We start from the raw sequence: 17,049 nt of genomic DNA, 5'->3' as shown, positions 1-17,049 counted from the left end.
TGTGTGTACTGCTCTGCTCACGGCAGTCTCATCTCACTGTCAATAACTCATCACAGTGCGGCGTTGTGAACAGAATGCCCTCAGACTAGAGGCATCCTCCAAAGCCATGCCTTCCAGCCATGCCACCGACTCTGCTCGCAGGCATGCAACCCAGCATGTTCTGATCATATTACATCACCTGCACAAAAAGAAGCATTGCCTGGATCGTGCTGTGCCTCTTTTGTCTCAGCCCAAAGTCTCCCGTGCATGCGTTGCCCCCTAAAGGGAAAAAAGGGAGAGGAGGGGGGGAGGGGGGGAGAAAAGTCACAGAGCGAGCGATTTTATTGCTAATTAGGCTATATCGTTTTATAAAAATCAGCCACGTGGCACAGATATAACTGCGTTATAGCCGTTATCGATTCGCTGGAGCATGGCCCATCGGCATGCATATTCATGGGGTGATGTAAGCGCAGTGGAGAGCAGTGCCGAAGCCCGCTGCTGAATGATCCCTGGACTTTACAGTCATGCCCAGCGAGCCTGCAGCAGGCAGCCACCATAAACAATCACGCCAGGCCCATTAATAACTCTAAAACGCATGCACTGCCCCGGCCACAAAGAGCACAAGTGACATTTTAATGGGCCTTTTTACTTTTTGTTTTTCAATAATGAATGCATGGCTTGCCGTGGCGCACCACGCGATATGCGCATCGCCGTTGTTTTGAGGCACAATGCAGATTTTTGCTGTACTTGGCATTTATGGAGAATAATTTAATATACATGGCTTCCTTTATGTGTTCTCCTCAGGTTCTGTTTCAGACAGGGGAGATGCATGTGAAAGATGGAGGTGGGGTGGTGTGAGGGAGAGGGAGAGAGAGAGAGAGAGAGCGAGAAGAAGGCAAAGTGTATGTGTATGTGTAGGAAATGGTTCAGCTGTATAGAAAAGAATAAGGCATGGGTAATAGTAAGCTCCACATGAGACAGTATGATGACATTTCTATACCACAGGCTGGAAAAGAAAGTGTGTGTGTGTCTCTATAAAAATATATGTGCATAATTCAAAAATGCATTTTATAGCAGTGGTCTCCAGCCCTCCTCCTGGAGAGCTACCTTCCTGCAAGTTTCAACTTCCAACTCAGACCTAACACCACCCCTTTCAGCCAGTGCGGTGGATACAAAGCCTGCAGGACAGCAGCAAAACACAGTGTTCTGTGCAAATGCAATGATGGTCAGAAAAATGTTCACAGTGTATTTTAGACTGCTGCTGCTGCTACTGACCCACCCAGTTTAAGCCCCATATTTTATGTGGTTAATGCAGAATAAGCTAATGGAGTGCAGTTAATTCATATTCTTCATCTATATCAATTAACGTAATCATTACTTAGAAATACTGCTGTTCTGCTTCTAATGTTCAGGGCTGTGGACTGTAACATCACAGAACCGTCATAAAACTAGCACCTAGTGCAGAAATACTGTTACACGGTGAAGTAGGGTAAATAGTGTAGGCTTTTACGTGGAATCATAATAAAATAAAATATTTAACTTTATTTAAAATATAAAATGAAATGTAATGGGTTTTATTTTGTAAGTGAAAATGAATTAAATCCTCTCCAGGAACTTTACTTTAATGTAAAATGTGACTGTACATTTTAAAGCATTATTTATTTACTTATTTTTTATGTATTAGGAAAATATCACATTTACGTTACTTTTACACACCTTGAAAATCTTGTATCTCTAAAATGACAGTTTTGCACAAGGAAAACAAAACTTCTAAATTTCAATGGAAGTCAATGGGGGAAAAATCTTATGTCACTTTGGAGCATATCTGTTGATTCACTTATAAATTTTTGAGACAATTTAAAGGACAGTTAGCAGTTCCACATTATGGCATCATTTATTTATCATTTAAAACTGGCAATTTTATTTTAGTTGAGTTTAAAATAAATATTTTATATCTACGTCATATAGATGGAGTGATGTGTAATAATAATTATATACGTTTTTTTTTTTCGTTTTTTTTTGTGAAATATTTTCCCACTAACCCCTCTGTGTGGAAGCTGTGCTTTACTCTGACCAGCTCTTGCAGTTGTCACTGCATTCTGCCTGGATGGGATCTCTGCTTGCTGCATTTCTATAGTGTTTCTGTTAGGGAAATGAGCAGAGAGAGCAGGGCGAGTATCGAAGATATCTTGGGCGGTAAACAGTGTCTTTGAATTAAATCCATTGAAGTGAATCGAACGCTGCAAGGCAAAGTTGCAATTGGCTGCAAACTATGAGAATTGCTTGGGGTATACCAGAAAGTGACCAGAAGCACATTCTGCTGGAACTTATTTAACTACATAAAACAAATCTCGTGCATTTTCCCCATACTAACTTGTGTCCTGCAGTTCCCAGAGTGTTTCCCTGTCCATAAAAGTGGTTAAATGTGATCTGCAGTTCCAGTAAAGTTGTCTTTGTCTCTCTGTTCTTCCAGAAACTAAACCAGGCAACGGGCTCTGCAAATCCGGAAGCATTGCTCTCTTTGGAAACGTAGTTTACAGTGGGCTGCTGAACGATCACTTCTGGCACTTTGGGGTTCCCCTCGTCACGAGACTGGTGAGTGCGTTCTGTGTTTTTCTCCACCTGGAACATGGCTGTCACTGATTCAGGCATGGGCAAAATCCTGTGAATGTTGATGTTGAATGGCACAGTAAATGATTAAGAGTGTTTCTTTATCCCAGGTAAAAGGTGGATTTTGTAAAAACAGGGCAACCTCATGAAAAAGCAGCTTATGTTTTTGTGCCAGATTTGTATGTGCACGACGTATATGGTATACGGCGAGACTCTTGCCATATCATTATTGCATACAATCAATAAGTTGCACTTATGCATTCAGTAGTTGTATGGCAAGAGTTGTCTCATGACTTTCATTCACAGTGTTTTGATAGTCTCTGGCTTTGCAGGCTTTATCAGTTGTGCAGTGTGCCTGGTTTGGTCGAAAGTTGTAGAATTGAGGATAATGTTGAAGGCCAAGGTCAGGTTCTCCTACCACTCTTCACTACTCTTCCCCACCTTTCCACAGGTCTAAATGATTCAATCATGCATTGGCATGTGAAGCTTTTGCACAGGCTAACTGAATATTGAGAGTTGGGTAATGAAGTTTTAATTGGACTGCAATCTTAGCACATGTCAGTGCCTCATAATAAGTTTGTGTTTTATTATGAATTGATAAATATTGATGCTGTGTCTTCCTCCAGAAAATGTGTCAGAGGGGATTAGTATGCAGGAAAGAGAAAGGGAGAGTTGTGGGTGACTCGTATTGTTTAGAGTGAAAATGAGACAATTGCTTATTGCGACGCCTCGTGCAGAGCAGCTCATTTTTTTACAATTTAAGAAAAGCAAGACTAATTGCAAGCTACCTGTTTATTAGCATGTGCCGTTGTCCGGTGTTCTCCCACAGCAGGGGGGGCATGTACTGTATCATAAATGCATAAATATGAGTGAAGAATGTCTGTAAACGGAGAACTGTGGAAGTGCAAATGTTCCAATGTTGATTAAAGTTACTTGAAATGCCCTGTTACCAAAAGACGTGCATGAGTCGCCAGTCCCTATGAGCTCTGATTAAGACTTGCTTGGCGGGGTATTGAGATGTCAGCTCGGGATTCTGTCAGTGCGCTGTCTTCATTCTGTTATTTTCAAAGGTGTCTCATGCAATGAAAATATGTCAGCCTGTCGACACAGCTTTTCAGTGTGACAGGAGTGGAGCAACATGAATGTCATACCTGAGCTGTTGACCTAAAGTGAAGGCTCCAGTGACACTTTTTAAAAGAGGCAGGTCTGGCAGGATGCTTATTTATCAATAAGTATTTTAGTTGTGTGATTTTCACTGCCTGCGATGGACTGGCACCCTGTCCGGGGGGTATTTCTGCATTACACCTATTCCAGATTTCAGAAAGTCTCCAGACACACCACAGCTCTGACCGAGAAGAAGTGGCTAAAAAGGCAGAGAAGGGATGGATTTTCACTGCGGCTTGATACGTGTGCCGCCTGTTATTTCAGAACACATGTGGGAAAGACTTCAATCTGCTAATGAATACCGAGCACACCTTTTTCAGACTCTTTCAGCTGTAAAGTTTGCCCAGCTAAAGCGTTCCGTTTATTTAAGTCACTGTGGCGCCTGCAGTCTAAGTGGAAGGCAATTATAGTGTGCTGTGGTGAGTGGTAGTGACTTTCTGTGAGCTGCCATGGAATTATAAAAGCTGTCCCTTAATTCCAGGGGCTCTAACCATGTGCTTTCTCTGACAAACGAAGCAAATGAGTTGTTGCCTCTGCAATATGCTGTAAGAAGAGAAGAAAAAAAAAACCAGCCTAATTATTCGCATTTTTGGAAATCAAACACTTCCACAGCGTGGCAGCTGCTGCCTTCGTTTGGACTGAGCAGGTTGTTGGAAGGTGCTTTGACTAATCCTGACTTGTGGCCCAGCAATCCAATCCCCATCCCAAGACCACACTACATCCACTAAACTGCATCTTAACCATATTAAGTCCCTCTAATGTGTTCAAAACATTGAGCACCACCAGCAAATGGAGAAAAATGGAGGGCGCTTGTTTTTCAAACTTGGTCTCCCTCGATTTTCCATGGCGGGTTAATGAATAAATGAATTGGAGCGGTAATTGGAAAGGAAAGGAGTGCCCTGCGAGTGGAGGAGAGAGGCATGCGGCTCCATTGAGTTTATGGAGGCAGAAATGATGACGCTGGCTAAAGCGCTAATGAAGAAGGCAGGGCGGACTGAGGCGGACTGGCTGACAGGACTAAGAGTTACAGTGCGCAGCGATCTGCGTGTGTGCGTGAGTGCGCGCGTGCGCGTGTGAGAGTGGGATGAGTCCTCATTACGAGGTGTTTTAGGTACTTGGCTTGCATGTGGAATGGCGTGACGGGTCCCCACTTCATTGCCAGTAAAAAAACTGAGGAGGGCAGGTGAGGAGGTATTGTCCAATCACTGTCGCCGGCCTCACATGGATGTCTGCATAATGCTGAACGCTGTCAGCTGGCTGTCACAGCCCAATTTCAGCTTTTCAGCAGAATATGTGTAATTGATAGCACTCTGGGGGTGCTTAGGTCTTGGCACCACACAAGACGGGCATAACCCCGCTGTGACAGGGGCTTTTAATATCTGGCATGCTGCTACGGTGATGAACATTTACGCTGCATCTTGTGTGTGGATACATTACGGCTAACTTCTGGGTTTTCACTGAGTTAAAAAAAAAAAGGTAAAAAAAAACACACACAACAGCAGGGGGCAAAAACCTGCTCACTTGTTTTTGCTCCTTCAAGATATTCCTGGGCTTGCACTATTTCCAAGACCTGCTGCGCTTGCGGCCAATATGGCCTCCCAGATGTGTTCACCTGCCGTTGCTGGCCGCCAGCTCCTAATTAAGACAGCCTGGCCTGGACACTGGCTCAGCCTGGACCTGCCTGGCCAAAGCCTGGCCCATCTGCCCTGCTTAAAGAAGAAAAATACTACCGGCGTGCTCAGCCCAGCTCCGCTCTCCTTGACACCTGGACTTGGGTGAGGGAGCAAGAGAAAGGGTACTTATCCTGCATGCAAGGCTTCTTACCCCTTATTTGTGTCTGTTATACTACCTCGTAGTGTCATTATAGGACCTGTGTCCTGTTTAAGGTCCATTTTTGACATTTTTGAGGGGTTTCTTTATGGAAACATAGTACATCATCTTTTTTATGAACTGAACAGGCTATTTTCATTAATGTAACTTTTATGACATCTATGTAAATGATGTTTGTTCTGATTGGCTGTTCTGTTCTGATGCTTTGAGCTGAAGTGTGAATGGGCAGAGCTAGTCTACTGTGAATGGATATGTGTAAATGTATTGACAGTGTATGTGGAAAAACACTGTTCATGTTTAAACAGTATGAATTGGGAACCTTTCAGCAGCAGTGTTTATGTGCTACATTGGAATTCTTCATTTCTGTGATAGACACGGGTCTAAATGTAGGCCAGTGAGGTAGACTTTTCAGTGATCATAGGGGAATGAAGTTTCGAAATGTACAAGACCGAAGCCCATTACCCAGCTCTGCATGATGAGTCACATGAACTTTGTGACAAGGCTGTGTGTAGCATGGGAGTCGGTGGAGAAGATCAGGCGAGATGCAGAGATCAAGCCCCTGGACTGAACGACGCTGGCATTAAATATTGAATAAACGGATTGCAAGTTGGGAGAGAAAGAGAACACGACAAGGAGCATAACCAATTCAGGTCTCTGACTATTTTCCCCTCCTTCCTCTCAAAGAAAAGGTTTCTTGTCTCTGTAATGGAAAATGACGTCCCGAGGGCCATTCGTCCGCTTAGTACTTAACCTGAACAAGCAGCACCCTAAGCATGCTGGGTAATGTTTCAGATTGAGCCAAAGAGAGAGACCGACAGAGAAAGAGAGAGAGAGAGAGAAAAGCAGACAAAGCGTGAAAAGGGTTACTTAAATGTAGAAAACAGTGGAGAAGCATTAGAAAAGAGAGCTGTGGTAGATAATGGAAAGCCAGAGGAAGCAACAAACCCAGTTAGTCCACACACGATCACTTAACAGCCCTTTATTAACTTTGTGATTATCTGCTTCATGCAGGTTGTGTTAAACAGAGTCTCTGCTTCATATTCCTCTCACTTATCTTCTTCCTTCAGAAATTTCTTCCCCCTCCATATGCTTGAAAACCAGTGAATAGCGTGCTTTAGCCACGGCATGTGCGTGCCTCTCTCTCTCTCTCTCTTCACTTATTTATGACCCCGACTTGAAATAGACTAGACCATTTGATAAAGCTGGTTTCTTTAATCCAACTTACTGAAGGAGCATTTCGTTTTTGTCTCCCTTCGGGGACTGATGAAGGGGAGAGTCTGTTAGAGGCAGTGTTAAAACCAAAGACATCCATTGATTCGAATCTATAAAAAATGTATGAATAACAGTATTGCTTCAATTGCTACATAATATATGCGTAATATAAGGCTGTAATACCGTGATAATGGTGAACTCAAATCGAATTGAGTATTTGTATTGATTAAAGGCCTGGATTAAATATTTAAATGGGTCATTAAATGCAGGAGTTAGCGTAATAAGGTGTTTCAGTCACAGGACTCCACCATCAAAATGCGTGCAGTTTTAAAACCTTCCAAAAGGTTAACGTTTACGAGGGCATCCAGCTGTGTATTGACTGCATGGGTTTAAATTTGCTGAGACAGACTTACAAGCCTGTCCACTTTGCCCACCCCCACCCCACCCTCCAACTCCCTCCAAACGGTCCACCAATGCACCCACTCAACAAGAGGCATGCACACAACACACACACACTCACTCACTCACTCACTTACGGACATACACACATTCAGGTCTTTTCCTCTCCCCGCCTGCCGCTCTCCGCCAGCCCAAAAGAGCAGCCTTACTCACTGCATGGAACCTGTCAAGCAATTCCCTCTGCTCTCCAGCTGCACTCGCTGACTGCTGATTGGCCGAGGCACAGAAAGCGCCGGAATCCATCGAAAGCCCGGCCACCTCTCCCTCGCTAGCACTGCGCCGGAGGGGGGAAAAAGAAGCACTAGGAAACAAAAAAAGAAAAAGAAAGAAAAGAAACAACAGAAAAAACTAATGAAAGCAAGGAAACGAATGGGAGAAAAAGACGGAAGGGACGGATCAGCTCCTTTTTGATGTGCACTTACAGTTTCCACACCTTGTCTTGCTTCCGTCGGCCGCTGGCTTCCTGGCGACTTTTGCCGTGCTTCAGCTGAGTGGGGAAGGAGAAGTGTCCTGCAGCTCCTCGCTAACAAGCAACTCTCCTACTCTCCTCAGCGCAGCAGACACGAGAGCACGCCTCTTTTCTTCTTCTCCTCCTCCCCTCCCCTGCTCTGGATCTGGAGCTACTGCGAGGCTCAGGCTGGAGTAGTGAATAGAGCGTCTACTGGACCTTCCCGCTCGTCCAGGAGCACCACGTCACTGGAGCTATGCTGGAGGCAGAAGCTGGACAGCTCCCGGAGTTTCAGCTCTGAATCCGTAGCTCAAGAGCACCAAGTGTGGCAAGTGCAGAAGATAGCTGGAGAGAGTGTTCAGAAAGGAAGAAAGTGAGCGTGAGTGTGAGTGGGTGGTGGAGAACAAGAGAAAGAGAAAGCCACTTGACTGATCATTGGAAAGAAGTAGAAGAGCTAGAAGAAGAGGAAAGGAGCGACTGGAAAGTTAAAAGGAAGGAGAAGGAGGTTCCAGCGTCTTTCCGCCTCCTGTCTTCTCATTCCTTTCTCTTTCTTTTCCTCTTGGACGGAAAACAAAAAAAATCATCAGTTGCCCACCAAGGTTCCTGAAAAGAGGAATACTTGACAGAGTGAAAAGGAAAGAGAAGTTGGAGACCGGTGAGCGTTCTCCAAGCGTGGCGGACTGAAAGAAGAAAAAAAGAAAAGAACAACCGACAGATATCCAATCAGACTCTCGGCCTGTCCTGCTGAGGTGACCACCACTGCTGCCCCCAAGCCTGTCTTCCTTTGGTCCACACTCACCTGCCTGCTGGCCGAAATGATGATGTACTTTTGGGTGAGTAACACGCCTTTCCCCATCACAGCGGCCTGCCAGCCGTCATCTTCCTCTCCCTCCTCTTCTTCAGTGCACAGCGGGATATGCCGAGGTCACGCAGTGGGAGTGGAGCAGTAGTAGAGCTTCACTCACTCGCTCGCTTCATCTTTTTCTTTTTCTGCTTTTCTTTATTTTTCACAAGCGCAAGCTCACACTCTCTCTCTCTCATATTTTCTCTCTATCTCTCTCTCGCTCTCTCTCTCTCTCTCACTCTCTCTCTCTCTCTCTCTCTCTCTCTCCTACTCTCTACCCGGTCTGAGTGTGTGTTGTGTCTCTCTCAGTCTGAGCTATGTTTAATATACCTCCACTCTGAAAGGCCCCTGTTCTGCAGTGCTGGTCTGAAAGGAGACGTGAAGGCAGCTGTATCTGTGCAGAATGTTTTATTGATGTTCGCTATGAAGAAAAGGATTATATGACCTGATTCTGCAAAGACCTGGCAATTTCTCAGCCCAGTGAAGGAGAGTGTTCAAACACGAAACAGCCCAAGTGGATGTAGATCCAGTGTCGAGCAAATTTGTTTAAAGCGAATCTGCCTCCACCTACGTCTCTATCTCTTGCTCAGAGGGGTGTGTGTGTGGGGGGGGGGGGGGGGGTGGGGGGGGTGGTATGTTCTTTGGTTTGCTTGATTGCTGGTAGTGTTGTGCAAACAGGAGCTGCAAAATTCTCACTTTTAGACAAGCATTTCCTGAATTCAAATTTGTTTGGTTTCCAGTTGAAGTGAAGTAGAATTTTATTATTGCATTTTGGTTTCATGAGAACTGCTGTCATCTGCAGCAGCTAAACGAATGTGCTGCCTGCACTTACTGTTCCTGCTAGCAGGCTGTTAGTTCATCAGCTTCAACTATTTGTTTATTTTTTAATGCTTAATTTCTAGTAGAATTTTAATGCTTTCATTTGTTGATTAGCGCTGATCCTGTTGGGCCCATGACCCTTCCGATAGCTCTTTTTTCTTTTTTTTCCAGATTGAAATGAAAGTAGAGTTAATACTTGAATGACCACTGCTTTGAAGCACGTCTCCTACCTGTAAACACTGTTTCTGCTAGCCAGCTGCAAATTCTCCAACTTCTCTTGTTTGTTTTATAGTAGAATTACAATAAAACTGCATTTTCATTAGATGATCACTGCTTCAAAAAGGTCCTCTCTGAAATAGCTTACCAAGTCCTATCTGCATTACTGGTCATGCTCGTGAGCTGTAAATTATCTGACCTCTTTAAAATGTGCTTTACGAACTTTAAAATGACAGCAGGCCAACAGATCTCTATTAGATCACCAGTATAAAAGAAGCATTCTCATCAGGAGGCGGAATACCCTACCTACTAATTCTACTTCTAGTTCTTCAGCACATTTTACAGTACAGAATCTCATTGGCTGAGCGTTGCGTTCTCTGCAGTGGCTGGAATGTCCAGCTGCACTCACTGTTCACGAAAGCTTCGCCATCACACAGTAATGATGGGATGAAAGCGCAGGCGTGCGGGAGAGGAGTGACAGTGGGAAATGTCCAGCTGCGCAGGAAGCGAGCTTTTAGCTGTTAGCTAACGTCAGGCCGTGAGGAGGATAGGAGGATACCCTCCTCTCTCCCCTCCTCCTCCTCCTCCGTTGGCCCGACTGAGCCTCTGCCCTGCCCGTCAGGGGCCAGATGAAAAGTGCGCACTCGCCGATGTGGCAACCAGGATTTAATGATCGTCAGAAAGCAATCTCTCATCTTTGAGCTTATGCGCACCGCTTTGATAGCGAGGGCCGGCCATTAATCATTCTCCTTCATCGCTCCTGTCTGCTGCTGCAGCCCGGAGCGGCTGTACACACTACTGCCGCTGCTGCCGCTGCTGCTGCTGCTGCATGTGCTGGGCTAGGCCAAGATGAAGCTACGGGCGCCACGCCGCTGTCCCACTCACACGCTTAATCTAATCTGGGATCGCTTTCAGCCGGCCGCCAGGAAGTGCGAGAAAAGAGATAAAATTTGCCCCTGTCAGACATCCTGTAACTGCTTTGCTAATGTAAGCAGAGATCTTGTTCTCCCTGAAGAGGAGAGCGATGTGTGTGATGGGGGTTTTAGAGGGTGGGCGGGTGTGTGTGTGTGTATGCATGTGGGTAGGACATAATGTATGTTTTCATTGGGAAGGGGGATCAGAATGGACAAGTGCTTCGGCTGTGCAGATGCAGACTTGCTGCTGTGGTTTAAACAGCTGGCCGATATATCGTCATATGCTGGTACTGGTGTCCCATGACTGTATAGACTGATACACAAGAAATTGTTTAGCGTTCGCTTCCGAGCTTTTTTAAAATGCATTAAAAATGAAATTAATAGTAAGCTCTGTCTGGAAATGTGGTTTGTGTGGTTAACATTTTCAATAATATGAATGGTGCCCTTTGGTGTCGCTTTAAGAGGAGAAAGCGGAACAAAACAGCCCCAGCAAAACAAGCTGTCAGACTTGTAAGCCTTTCTTTTAGCAGCACTCTGGAGGCATTGGGTTCATTAACTTAAATGCAAAGTTAAGGAGGAAATTCCTCCAGTTTTTCAAACTGCATAATTCATTCAGTGAGATATTTATTTCGAGTTCTTTAAAGTGTTTTGATTTGAAATGGATTATTAGAGAGAAACTTACTAACTCTTGATTTCTTTATAGCGGAGTTAGACCTCTAGCTAGTGATAATGGTAAAATAGTATGTTTGCCTTACACCCTGTATATACTTCTATATAGGGGTGTGTGTGATGTGGTAAAGATATTATATCACAGAATCTTCATAATGTTTATCGTAATACTTTGGCGTGCAGACAAAATGCATCAGCAGCGACAGATCCTTTAAAACTGCTGTTCAAATACTCTGCCGTACTGAGTACAGTGATTTATAATCCAAATCTGCTGCACTTCATCTAATTAAACAGCACTAATTACACTCTCTGTAATGAAATGTGCAGTGGGTCAGTGTTCTTTAAGCACTGATAGTATCCTTGATGCGCTCGCTTGTGTCACGATAACAATATTTATCACAATTTTGATCAAATATCACCATATTGCCCAGCCAGTATTCGTCATGTTTATTTGGATATAGTGCAGTAAATAGACATTTATGTAATTAATGTATTTATTTCATTAATCTGGCACAACTATTGTATTTTATCTGTGCCAAAATATTGGAATACAATATTTAAACGTCTTTAGGTGTCATGATATTAAATTTTTATCGTAACGTCCACCCCTGTTTTTAATGGTTTTATGTAATAACATTTAGAGGCCATAAACACTTTGAATGTCTGGTTCCCATGGCCACCACAGTACATATTTCAAATCGCTCTGAATTTCTGTTTATTAATGGTTGTATTATGCAGTTATTTATTTATTTATTTATTTAATTGATTGAATTCCCCTTTAAATATCACATGATGGTGTGTTTTATTTGGATAATTCAACACTACTGCATTTACTACCAGCAGTAGTAATTTGGCTTTAAACAAAGGGACGGGAAGGAAAACGGCGATAGCCAGGGTGGTCTCTCGCTCTATTACAGTGGGGGGCTGTTTTAAAATATAGAGAGAAATAAGGCTTTGATTAGGATGTTTTGCTTGCTGTATAGCAGTAGAAAAAGAGGGATAGAGAGAGAGTGTTGGAGTGAGAGAGAGAGAGAGAGAAAGAGAGAGAGAGGGGAGAGTGTCTGCCTCTCTCCTGCTCTGTGTCTGTAAGTTGATGAATAATTGAGGACTCAGTGCGGGGGACTTGTTTTTGAGGGAGTACGTGTGGTGATGGGAGAACACACCACTTCTCTTTTATATAAAGGCTTAAGTCAACTCCTTGGCCCAATTGTATATATATATATATATATATATATATATATATATATATATATATATATATTTCTTTTTTTTTGTTTGTTTGTTTTTTTACGTGCCCAACCCAAAGTCTAACCTCATGTAACTTTCGCATGTGGGCACAGATTGTGTACTGCAACGCGCTGCCCCCTTGATTATATGCATTTTACATTAGCATCCATTTGTCGTGTGTATTCACTATCAATATGCAGAGTGGAAATGATGTGCAGAACACGGAAACACAATGTTTAACAAGGCTATAGGTTACCCGTATGTGCCTGTGTGCTGAGGGGCGTTGTGGTATAGTGTGCCCGTCCTCGTTTTAACGATACGGCGCGTGATAGAGTAAATGTCAGCATCGTCGCACCTCTGGATAAGTGTCTTTTGTTCAGGCGGTGCTGTAGCCCTGCCTCAGAAGGTCCGGCTTCACTGGAGCTCCCTCCAAGCTCTCCATATTCATTGAAGGCAGCATCTTTCGGAAGCGGCGTCGATCAGCCATGTAATTCGGAAGCGGAGAGTGGCTGCTGCTGGTGTCATATTGCTAAATGAAGTGCTTGTGCTAATTTGTCACCACATTAATTGATCTGTGTTCTCCAGTCACGTACTGTGGGTCCTGTAGTGCTCTGCCTGTGCATTTCATCTCCAGCACCATGCCTCCGCCAGCCCGCCTGACAGCTGGAATAAGTTTCCATTGGCTCCGTTGTCTGAGCGAGGCCTTCAGCTCTTGCTTTTCTGTGACCTACGCTTGCACAATCTTGTTTGTTCACTCTTTTCCCTGATTTGTGTAAGACGGGAAAAAAAGCTATTTTCGGCCCTGACATTTACTAATGCATGCAGAGCAAAACTGCCTTTTCTGTAAAGTTATTATTAAGTGGGTTCTCTGCTTGTTTGGGTTTGATGTTTTTTTTCTTCCACAATTTCCCCCTTGTCCCCCCAAAAATCATTACAGTATTGGCCACCTGTATCCATGTACATTCTTTAAAAGGTAGCCTGATGAACCTTTCTGTTGGTGGTTCTTTAAAAATGATTCAATAGAAAGCACTCAATGAGAAGCGAAAGTGGTTCTTCTGCCTATTTGTTCTCGTTCTTTGGAGCAGTGCAGTCCGAGAACCACGTTTGCTTGGCTCAAACGTTTCTTAGAGCTCAGTTGAAAAACTCCATTAAAAGGACACCAGAGGAACCACCTTTGATCGCCTGAAGAACCTTTCTATTGATGATTCTTTAAAATCCTTTAGTTCAAATATCCCTTTATAAATCAGAAGTGGTTCTGATGTGGCATTGCTTTACAGAACTCTTGGCACCCTTATTCTTGGTTTTTTGAAGTGATGTCCTTGAAGAACCACTTTCAGTTGCGTAGAATTTTTCAGTGAATGTTTCTTTAAAGACATGAAAACACTCCATTCAAAGAATACCAGAAAAGAACCACTTTGGATTGGTTCTTTAAAAAATCAGTTGAAATCTTTCCGGTTGTAAATCCTTTAGAGAACCAAAAGTGGCACTTCTATGACATTGCTTCAAAGAAAGCTGCTTTTATCTTTGGTTCTTTAGAGCAATGCTACCAAAAGAACCACTTTTGTTTGTCTAGAGCATTTCAGTTTTTGTAAACCACGCCATAGAAGAGTTCTTGAGAGAACCCCAACTGTTCTTCTTATTATTATTATGACATTGCACTGATGAACCATTAATTTTGTTCTCTGAGGAACCAAATGTGGTTCTTTTATGCCATTTCCCCCAAAGAACCCTTTACGTGTTCCCTTGTTCTCCTCTTTTTCCATCCCCTTAACTTTTCACCACCACTGTCAAAGAGCCATGAGCTTGGTGGCTACAGCCCGGTTTTTAGCATGGCTTGGGGACTGACGTTAGCTTGTGGATCACGAAGATTTCAGAAGCCCTCCACCAACACCGGCACATCCCCAGGCAGCTGCTGCCAGTGGCTGAGCCTGGCCCTGGTGCTCCAGCGTGTAATCCTGCTGCCTCACGCTGCCTCTAACATGCCTGCCACGGACTAATCTCCCTCGCGCTTACCGATAAGACGATTAAACAGCAGACCAGGAGAGGGGTTTATCCCTCGACTACAAAGAAGGTATGCACACTGGGGAGAGCCATACCACTCCACAGTGAGCGTGTGCGAGAGAGTAAGTGAGCTAGAGGCGGCTACGACTGTGGCTTAAGCTTATCACACCTTGCCATCATTAGCTGTGTTTACACTGGGTTTTCCCCTGGAAAAGGTCATTACAGGGATGCTCCATTATCTCTGTCTCTCTCTCTCCCTCGCTCGCTCTTTCCATCACTTCTCATATTGCGCTCTCTCTCTCTCTCTCTCTCTTTCTCTCTCTCTCTCTGGAGGTGTGACTCGAAGGCATTATCTCCAGCACCGCTTAATGTTCCCCACCTTTCTAATGGACTGTGACGCTGGGACTTTTGAGTTTGGAAAGGCCAGGACAGGGCAGATCTGCGGCCCTGGCCAAGCCGCTGGGCTCCGGCTGGGCACTGTCCGGGCAGCTGGATAGATCCAGGAATCAATAGTGCTGTGGTCAGGCCCGGGAAGAGAGCGCAAGGTCACAGCGAGGGCTTTTGCAGCAGGCGAGGAGCGGAGAGGCTGAGCGTGAAATGAGTGTCACGAGAAGGCATAAAGCAATGAGCATAATTACTCAAAGAGTTCCAGAATCAGCACACTCGCCCTGCGCTAACTGATTAGAGCAATTTAGCCATGCCATATTACAAGGGGAGCATCCTTCATTAAGCTCAAATGAAAACAAGAAAAAAGCAAGAGGACGGGGCGGCGGGGGACAAGGGGGCAGTTCGAATAGTGGAATCTAAAAGGACAGGGCAGCGTGTAGGACAGCAGGGAGTGAAAGAAAGAGAGATGAACGGCGCAGCATGAGGAATGAGAGAAGAGTGCCCCTGTGTGTGTGGGCTGGGAGGACACTCTGGGGGACACAGAGGTTTTAGCTGTGGGCCGGGGACATCTGCGGCTCTGCCAGCCACGGGTCATTAAGATACAGAGGGGACACACAAGCTATAAAACTAATGGCAGGACACTGACATTAACATTATAGGTTATTGACCTATCTAAGGGGATTTATGGTGCAAATCAAGAGACAGTGTCAAAGGGAATGTGAGAAATAAGACCAAATCCACACCCTAACCCCACTCTCCACACGCACCCCGCCTCAAATAATCTCACTAATCAATCCCTCGGAATTTTACCAGACCATGCTTGAAGTGAACGCTTGCTATCTTACTCTGTCTCTCTCTCTCTCTCTCTCTCTCTCTCTCTCTCTCTCTCTCCCATCTCTCGTTCTCTTGCTTGCTGTTTTCGTTCTCTGTTTGTATTCTCCCACACTCTTTCTTTTTCTGTATTTTTCTTCTCCTCTCTCACTCTTCCTCTCCTCTCTCACGTCATCTCCTTTTCTCACTTTTTTTTTCTTTTTTCTGTTTTTTTTCCCTCACTATTTCACCCGGCATATCTCTCTTTCTCTCATTTCTATCTGTTTCTCTCTTTTGATTTTTTGTCTCCCTCACTCTTTCTCTTCTTTCACTCTCATCTTTGCTTTTTTTGTCTTGCTCTCTCATCTCTCCTTTGCACACGCTTTTTACTGTCATTTTTCTCTCTCTCTCACTCTCACACTATCATTCTGGTCCTCTATCACTCTCTCATTTCTCAATACCTTCTTTCTCCTTCTTTCTTCTCTCACTCATTTCTCTTCTTCTTTCTCCTCTCTCTCTCTCTCTCCCCCATTCTCAATCTCATTTTCTGTTACTCATTCTCTCTTAATTCTCATTCTTATCTAATCTCACCTCTCTCGTCCTTTTGTGCTTTCTTTCACTTTCTTTCATTTGTCTCTCACTTTTTCTTTCTCTTTCTTTTCCTCTCTCACCCTCTCATCTCTCTACCTTCTTTCTACAGCTTCTCTCACTCACTCTTCATCTCATCTCCTTCCCATTTCTGTTTTTTTCTGATGCTTTTTCCATCTTCCTTCTTTCATTCAACTCCTCTTCTCTTCTCTTCTGTTTCTCTTCTCTCATCTTCTCTCATCTTCTCTCATCTTCTCTCCTCTCCTCTCCTCTCCTCTTCTCTCCTTTTCTCTCTCTGCTCCTCAACCCTCGGCGTGGTGGTGTGTGCAGGTCAGGCAGAACATGATCTGTTGTTTGAAGTGCGCTGCCTCTTTTCTTTCCTCGACCCTTTGTTCGCAGAACTCCCACAGTTTGACATCCTTCACACTCGCCAGCCTGGCCGAGGGAGAGGGGCGTGCATGTGCACAATCATACTTCATCCAGATAAGCGTAGACTGCATGCGTGCAGGAAATTTCACACCTATCTAATTATCTCTAATGATCATAATCTAGTAGCCTTCAGGAATTTCCTGAAGAGCATGGATTTCAGCAGATTGAATCTTGCTCAGGCAAGTTGAGGCATTCGGGTCAGTTTCGTGGAGTGTTTGAATTGAGGGCCTTGCTTGTCTGAGAGTGAGGGAGACGTGCTGTGTTCAGATCAGTATGTAGCAGAATATAGTAAACAATGCCAAGTGATGTGCAGTGAAGGCAGTGAACTTGATAGGTCTGCAGCATCACCAAGAAATCCTTCTTTGATATTAGTTTGACTCAGGTTTTTATGTTGTTGTCCAGAAATCGTTCAAGTCATGATCAAACACTGATCACAGATGTAG

At 44.2% G+C, this 17,049-nt stretch overlaps 1 protein-coding gene across 8 annotated transcripts in view; it reads left to right on the top strand.

Annotated features, from left to right (window-relative positions):
- Positions 1-17,049, top strand: part of rbfox3a (RNA binding fox-1 homolog 3a) — a 444,039-nt gene that overhangs the window by 270,915 nt on the left and 156,075 nt on the right. For all 8 annotated transcript variants that reach the window (XM_072666971.1, XM_072666970.1, XM_072666968.1 and 5 more), the window contains one exon: positions 2,453-2,574. In XM_072666971.1, the coding sequence (XP_072523072.1) occupies positions 2,453-2,574 (122 nt within the window). The remainder of the gene's footprint in view (positions 1-2,452; positions 2,575-17,049) is intronic.

Source organism: Salminus brasiliensis, chromosome 22 (genome assembly GCF_030463535.1).
Source record: "Salminus brasiliensis chromosome 22, fSalBra1.hap2, whole genome shotgun sequence".
NCBI lineage: Eukaryota > Metazoa > Chordata > Actinopteri > Characiformes > Bryconidae > Salminus > Salminus brasiliensis.
The sequence above is the reverse complement of the archived record's forward strand: the minus strand, read 5'-3'. Positions and strand labels throughout refer to the sequence as shown.